The 8,346-nt window shown below is 37.8% G+C and overlaps 1 protein-coding gene across 1 annotated transcript in view; it reads right to left on the bottom strand.

The window, feature by feature from the left end:
• Positions 1–1,304: 1,304 nt before the first annotated feature.
• Positions 1,305–8,346, bottom strand: part of LOC105466736 (uncharacterized) — a 40,657-nt gene continuing 33,615 nt past the window's right edge. Inside the window, exons 4-6 of the mRNA XM_071092685.1 lie at positions 6,538–6,615; positions 2,175–2,230; positions 1,305–1,528 (exon numbers count right to left, since the gene is read on the bottom strand). Of these exons, the coding sequence (XP_070948786.1) occupies positions 1,327–1,528; positions 2,175–2,230; positions 6,538–6,615 (336 nt within the window). The 3' untranslated portion in view covers positions 1,305–1,326. The remainder of the gene's footprint in view (positions 1,529–2,174; positions 2,231–6,537; positions 6,616–8,346) is intronic.

Here is an 8,346-nt window from a genome sequence, read left to right as displayed (position 1 = left end):
TACCATTGCACTCCAGCACTCCAGCCCAGGCTGACAACAGCAAGACTCCATCAAAAAAAAAAAAAAAAAAAAAAAAAAAAAAAAAAAAAAAAAACTCACCTAGAACAATATCCCTAAACCTAACCAACTTAGATTATTCTTTAATTGTTCATTGCCTCAGTATTCATGTATTCTATTTTTATTCCACCATTTGTACCAGCTATTTTACTTTATAATTTTTGAAAATTACTTCAGATCTGCATATGTTGGTTTTCTGTCTCTCAGAATGGAAGCTGTGACTAATATTTTTAATGCAATCATTTAAACCTGGCTCAGCGCTCTGTACATCTTGGGTGCTGCTTAGTTATTAAATTCAACTTTATAAATATATGCACATGAGCACCTATTTAATGTGAATGACAACAGGCTGGAAAATGCAAAGAGAAATAAGACATAATGCCTTACCTCACATTCCTGAAACTTAATATTTAGTAGGTAAGAGAGACTTGTGAACAGTTAACAAGAATAGATGGTAGGATGCCATCATTGCTCATGTAATTAGCTAATTTATGCATTAATGCTAAAAACAACAACAACAAAAAAGATGTTTGCTATGGTGATCACAAAAGAAGAGTAATTCATTTACACTTAAAAGAACAGGTAAAACTTTGAAGTGAACAAGGTGAAGTGTTTCAGGAGGACAAAATGAGGGGAGAGCACATCAGACCAAGCCTAAACAAACACATGAAATGCCAAGAGTGCAAATTTCCCTCAGGAAATATCAAGAAGTTTGGCTGTATACTATTCAAGTGCAGGAAAATGTAATACATAGCTGAAAGTTTAATTGGAGTCATCATAAGAGAGGGAGTCATCATAAGAGAGGGAGTCATACTGAATAGTGGACTTTATTCTGTTGGCCACTATTCCCTAAACTATTTTCCAATAAATTCTAGTTTCAAGACATTATTTGTTATTTAACAGTTGTGTGGTGAGAAATTTTGGGGAAATGGGCATACTATGCTCCCTTCTTGAGAATGTTTTATGCACGTTAGTACAGTAAAGTCTCTGAAAAGTCCAATGGTAGAGTAATATATATAACTTCTCAATTTCTCAAGCTCTGAGTTGTTGGGGTCCGCATGTTTCCTAAACAAAGGAATGAACACACAAGACAACACAGGGCAAGACAAACATGGCGGCCGCCCCAAGCAGCACGCTCTGCTTTATTTTATATACACTTGTGGAATTTTACTACGTCATAAGACACGAGTTGTTTTTATGACACAAGTTGTTTTTATGTCATGCGTTGTTTTTCTGACCTTTCCCTAACTTTCTGATTTCTCAAGATGCTTAAACATTAACCAGTTCCCAGAGTCTGCTGTTTGCGGCTGACTTTTGTTCTTCCTGTTTGCAGAGAAGAAACGTCCTGCTTTGTTTGCAAGAGCAGGACTTATCGGGAACATCTTGTTTGCGAGCACGTAGTCCTCTACACTGAGTCCTGCAATTATTTTCTCCTTCTTTGATGACATCTTTAATGCCTTGTAGATTTGGTCTTTAGGAGAATATTGAGAAAGAAGATATGAAGAAACCAGTCAGGCAGGCAGTTGTGGGGGGTCTTCGGTTGAATTTTTTCAAACAAAAAAACAGCCTGAAAAATCAAGCTTTATGCACAGATAAGGGAACTTTCATAGGTGGGTTTGCCTAACACATGCCCACAGCTGCACAGATAAGAAAGTCTACATGGGTAACTTGCTCAGACATGTCCACAATGGAAAATTCCATCCCTTAACACATGCGCAGTAAGGGGAACAAGGGAATAATGGAGCAACTCAAGCTATGGGTCTGCATGTGCACTAGGAGGACAGAGTAGAGCTACACAGTTTGTACCTTATGCAAATGAGATGCCCAGCCCTCATTGGTTTTTTATAAAAGCCTTGCATTCAACTGTAAAAATGGCAATGACAACCCTCTTCCAGGTCCCCTCTCCAGAGTAGAGAGCTTTCTTCTTTCACTTATTAAACTTTCACTCCAACCTTACCCTTTGTGTACAAGCTCCTTAATTCTCTTGGTCATAAGACAAAGAACTCTGGGTGAAATTCACCTTACAATGAGGGACTGCTACATTGTGGTGCGTTGGCAAGACTGTAACAATATGGCTTGTAAAATGCAGCTCTCGGCAAAGAGGATCAATAATTTACCTGGATGGGAGTGATAGGGTCTGGCTCATGTTTAATAAATGTTTGTAGCTTGCCCACTGAAAAAAACATAAAAGGAATTTTAAGCAATGTAGAATCATTAATGTGAGAGCCCTGAAACTAAGCCACCAACAAATCATCCCTGCAAGGGGAAAGTAGGATAAGTTAGGACCACTCAATTTTTTATTGTGATAAAATATACATAAGATAATATGTGTCACTTTAACCATTTTTAAGAGTACAGTTTGGTAGCATTAAATAGATTCACATTTTTGTGCAACTATCACAAGAATCCATCTCCAGAATTCTTTCATTATTCCAGTCTGAAACTCTGTACCCCTTAAACACTAACTCTCCTTTCCTCTCTCCTCCCAGGCGCTGGCAGCCACCATTCTACTTTCTGTTTCTATGAATTTGACAGAATTCAGAATTCTAGGTACTTCATGTAAGTAGATTTATGCAATGTTTGCACTTCTCTGTCTGGCTTATTTCACTTACCGTAATACTTTCAGGACAAGTCATTTTTAAAAGAGGTGGCCTAAGGTCCATGAAAGAAAATAAACAGTCACATATTATAATAGGCCCTAGTTAGAATTACTAGCAAAATGCCAAACAATACAAATGTAAAGCACTAAATGTAAAGCACTGAGGGATATAAAAGCATTAAGGCTTTCCTCAAGAAGGACACGCTCTCAAATAAAGGGCAGAAATGGAAAGAGCTGAAAATACATCTTCCCCTGGTATGTAATTCCTTGGGAGCTGGTGTCACAGTTTGTCATTTTCTGGAGACTAATCAGCATCAGGCAAGGCCTTCAAAAGGCTTTGCTTATGTTAAAGCATCTAGAACATATCAGACCTCACCAAAGCCATTGAAACTGCTGCAGAAGGTCCACTCTAAACAAGAACATAGACCGAGGATCATGCTTTCATTTGTTCCAAATGGCTACCTTTCAAATCACAAACAGCAGAATGTATCCTGATTAGCACTCAAATATCAAAGGCAAAAACATGACTGTTTTGTTGCGTTGCAAAACTCTCACAGGGAAAGGAACCAGAAAAAAGTAAGTGTGCTTGTTGTAAAGAAGGAAAGCTGAGAAAAGAGGAAGCTATTAAGGTATGTCTTTTTAGGTCTTCTCCAGGTCTCCCAAAATCATATCAAACACAAATCACATCCCACCTAGGCCAATTGCAAGACTGCTCCTAGCTGGCCTCCTACCCTGATCCAAAGACCCTAATTCTCATCACTTTATTCTCCTGCACCAAACCATTCTTCACAGGAGTTGCCAAATGAGCTTCCCATCTAAAGCATCACCATGGTAATTGTCCTTCTCCAAAATCTCTAATTCTCTAATGGGTCCCCGTTGTCTAACAGTTAAGTTCAACATTCACAGTCCTCCATCATTGAACCTTTTTTGACAGACAGATCAAACAGCTGGGAATCAGTCACACCTTCTCTGCTTCTGGAAAACTCCTTTCTGTGTACATCATAAGTTGCATTTGTCATAGACACTTTTATTTGTAGCCTTTTGAGAAGATAGCTGAGTTAAGGGAAAAGCTGTGGAGTCTGCATGCTGAGATCATATTCTACTTCCTCCCTGTGTGACCCAGGGCTAGTTGTTTAATTTTCTGTGCCTCAGTTTCCTCACCAGAAAAATAAGAAAATAACAGGGTCTGTGCCACTGGAGGCACATATGGATGTGTGAGTTAATATGGATGAAATGCTTAGAGAACAGTGTGGACTCTGAGCAGCGCCTAACCTTGTGCTCTCTAGCACACAGTATCATATAATACAACATGTACTACTCAACAATGTCTCTGGATGAAAGAATCCATTGAAATTAAAAAATAATGTGGCCAAATGGAAAGGTTCTTGTGTTGAACACAGGAAATTCTTTTAAAGTTGAAAATTTCCAAACTATTTAGGGTTATCATTATTAATGATAAATTGTAGAAATAAAATCCTGTCATTTTCTCACTTCTAATAATAAAATTCAGTCAAATAAAGGAAAAAAGAAAGAGATTGATGGGAAAGAAAGTTCAGTCATCAATAGATGTCTCTTTTGTTCATTCCCCTTCTTATGCAAACACTACCCTGCTTCCTTGCTAATCCTTCCATTACAGAATTATGAACAACAGTCCTCCAAAGATCAATCATTCTTCTTCCTTACCATAAAGTCTTATTATTTCATGAAGACACAATGTCCCTCTCAAACTTTTCCAGCAAGAGTGGACACACCCCAATGCATTAAGCAATAAAAATAAAATAGATTCATATGCATGTTGGTGCTGAAATATAGCCAAGCCATCACCTTCCTTTAGTCATTCCTGGCTTTTGTAATTGCTGCTGTTGACTTTTAGGTTTCCATTATGAATTTACATCAACCTCTTCTATCATGGTTTCTCTGTCCACTCACCTCCAGAACCCTCCCTTACCTTTTTGGATTTTATACGGGCTTTCTCCAACCCATTCCTTGCATTTTATTCTTAGGCCCTCATTAATATGTTAGAAACTACCATTTGAACTGGGAAATACAGAAAAGTGATCTGCAGTAAGAAAAGAAGAGTAAAACAGATTCACTGAAGGGACTTCCTGCATCTCCACAGCACTCTAGTTCCTGATTGCCCTCTGCAGACTATGAAGAGCCCCTGCTCTTAGAGTCCCAGGAGATCCTAGTGTCCTTCCCTTCTAATTCAAGTTGGTTCTAATTAAGTTTCTATTATAACAGAACAAGTCTTTTTAGGTGTTTTTTTTTTTAAACATTTGTCTAAAGTCAGAAAAAGTCATAGGGCTCATGTTAATGTGGCCTTCATGTACGGCATGAAGTAAGTCTCTTACTGTCTCTGTCTCTTTTTTTACTTTAGCAAAATGAGAGACTGCATTTAATTTCTTCCCAGAGCTATGGGGAGAACAACTAATCAATCAGTGTGCAGGGTCCTGAAGAAGTGTAGTGAGCATCCCCAACACGCTGTGGCACAGTATTCTCCTATGCACACTAATGAGTACTGTAACTAGAACGCATCTCAATAGCTCTTTAACCTAGGGGAACAACTCCCACTAGTACTGGATTCCAATTGGACTCTGTCTCCTCTAACTCTATGGAGAGTATCCTAGGGGGGTCATGGATTATCTGAGCAACTCAAGCTAAAGACTTGGGTGATTGAACCTAGATTTGGATGTTGAGTATTAGAGACCCAAGTAATTACATATCCACAGGCTCAACTAACTTGGCAATCATGGTGCCAGCTAGAGTAAATAGCCTATTTTAAGTTCTTTCGCCAATCACTTTCTTCTCTCTTATGTTGTTGATGCATCTATTTTCTAACTTTGCACCATAAAGGCTTAATTCTTAATAAGTGTGTATTTATTTAGAAACATTTTACAGATGGCCTAATTCTTAAGTCCCTTCACTTTCTATTAGAGAGTAAACTTTTGTAATGTTTCCATCTTGACTGTCTGAAAATAAAACTGGCGTACATCACAACTAATGCTCCTTGCATGGTGTCTCTCCAAATTTGATTCAATGATAATCCAACCCCTTATAAAAATCCAAAGAATCACACACACAAAAATGAGACTCCGTTTGACTTCATAATCAACCAATCAAAAGTAAGTTCCCTTTCTCTTATTTATCTTTCAAGGAGGATTTAGCAATCTTGGTAAAAGAGCCAGAAACTTAGATTGCAACTGATTTAAGAGTCTCCATGTAGCTCCCAAGTAACAAAAATGTATGATTTTTGGATATTCATTCTAAAAGGAAAAAATGCAGTGTAAAAGAATTGGGAGCCATCTCCAGAAGTTGGCAGTAGCCTCGGCCGTCAGACCTGTGCTTGCTACAGCAAGTGGTAAACACAGTGTCTTGTGGTTCCTGGTGTTTGGACCTTGCCTGTAATGGTGGGAAAAGAAAATGTCATTGCTTAGCAATAACCAGGCTGCAGTCAGTGCTTCAATCTAGGGGCCAATTCCAATGACGCTTGTTCATCCCACCCAGATGTTCCAGTCTTTGTGATATATTAGAAGGTTGGTCTCACTGTAAGAGAAGCACAACTGATTTTTCTGATTTCTTATGCGTTGCAGGCTGTACTACAGGTAAACGGAAGAGTGAGAAGTCACCTGAGCCAGTCAAACCTGAAGTCAAGACTACAGAAAAGAAAGAACTATTTGAATCAAAACCCAAATTTCAGGAGCTCATGATTCAAGCCTCTAATCCAGCAGAATCAAAACAAAAAGGCCAAGTCCAGATAAACCAGTGACAAACTCGAAACTAAAAAGCATCTGCCTGCCTAAAACAAGCACTTGATAAACTGTCATAAGGGAATGAATATGATAAGAAAGAAGACAGTGAAGAAATCAAGATTGGGAACTCACGTGAAAATGGAGGGTGTTCAAAGATATCTCAGGGTCCACAAAATCCAGAGTAAGCCTGTGTCTATCGTTCTGTAGCAGCTATTTTCCACAAGGAGATGAAACTCTGAAACTATTGAAGAAAATAAAAGAAACTTCTGATTTTAATATGTTCTTAGCCCAAGAGGGCTGTGTAACAAGGAAACACATGTAGACCAAAGAAAAAAATGCTGAGAACAATTCCATGTAGACATGCCTGGCATCAAGCAGGAGGTCACAATTTCCATAGATGTTAAAAATTCCCTTCTAGAACTTAGTTGAGTAGAAGCAAATAGTACATTATTAAATATGTACATTGCATTTGAATGTGGCTCTCTGCATGGTGGCTCATGCCTATAATCCCAGCACTTTGGGAGGCCAAAGCTGGTGGATCACTTGAGCCTAGGAGTTCAAGTCCAGCCTGGCCAACATGACGAAACCCGTCTCTACCAAAATACAAAAGTTAGGCAGGTGTAGTGGTGAATGCCTGTAATCCCAGCTATTTGGGAGTCTGAGGCATGAGAATCACTTGAACCTGGGAAGCAGAGGTCGCAATGACCAGAGTTTGCACCACTGTACTCCAGCCTGGGCAACAGAGCAAGACTCTGTCTCAACAACAACAACAACATCAACAACAACGAAAACAACGCATTGTATTTGAAGGAGAGACGTTTCATCAAAATGCGAAATTATGGATTGTCGTAAAGTGAAGTTGGGTAGCTATGACTGCAACGCAGACGGAGAGCGCAGTAAGAATAGCTGGTCCTATGCAATAAGCATGCCTTGAATTGCCTGCAACCAAAAAGCAAGAAAAACAAATAGAAGATACAATAGATTGAGTGATTGAGCTATTGCCTATTTCAGAATTCTTAATAATGTGTGGCAAAGTGGTATCTTGCTGCTATAATCTTTTGTTTTCTTGTTGTGCTATTGAATCTGGCATTTCAGGGTCAACATCAGGTTTCTAAAAGCCAAAGTCAGTTTATCTTTTTGTGCCTCCCATCATTCTTTTGAGTTACATAAGATTGATTATTCATTTCTCCTCACTGATAGAACCATAGTTGTGCCCTATACTTGGAGAAGCTGGAAAATAGCTCACCAACATAATTGCAGTATTTCTTAGTATAATACTATGTTAGGCAGAAAAACATTAAAGAACATTTGTTTTTGTCACATCTCTATTATCTCATAATTAGTAAGGCAAGATGAAATGTCAAATTGTAATCCTTTTTTTATGGATTTGTGTTCCTATAATATATGAAAATCTTTGAAGAAGAGATGAAGCTCTGCATTATTTTTTCCATGTCGGAGGGTTCTTTTTCACAGGAGGATTAATTCTGAGGTAGTATAGTAGGTGGTTAAAGGGAAATATATACACTTATTAACAAATCAGAATTTGTTTACAATTAATTGAATTTAAAAATTATGTCAATACTTATATTGCTTGCCAAGAAGTATGATTTAAGAGTATAGGAAACAAATAAGAGTACAAAGGTATCAATTTGGTTGAAATTTACCATTTTATAAGACTAAGCAATAATGTAGAAAAAAAACTCTTTCCTAATTAAGTGTCTTTGGATGGTGTTTTGGCAAAATTGTAGCTGTTTACAGCCTAACCTCTTGTAAAGCCTTTAATTAGTTACATATAAAAAAATTATCTACATCTGGCTTCTTGGATGGAAAACTATATCTATAAAATTGTAGACCTAAAGATTCATGGAAATACATTAGGGTATCAAAAAGCAAAATGTATGAACTTTATGACAACTATGATGTATTAAATAAATAGCTTAA

Source organism: Macaca nemestrina, chromosome 3, assembly GCF_043159975.1.
Source record: "Macaca nemestrina isolate mMacNem1 chromosome 3, mMacNem.hap1, whole genome shotgun sequence".
Lineage (NCBI taxonomy): Eukaryota > Metazoa > Chordata > Mammalia > Primates > Cercopithecidae > Macaca > Macaca nemestrina.
Note: the sequence above shows the minus strand (reverse complement) of the source record. Positions and strands in the feature narration are given on the sequence as shown.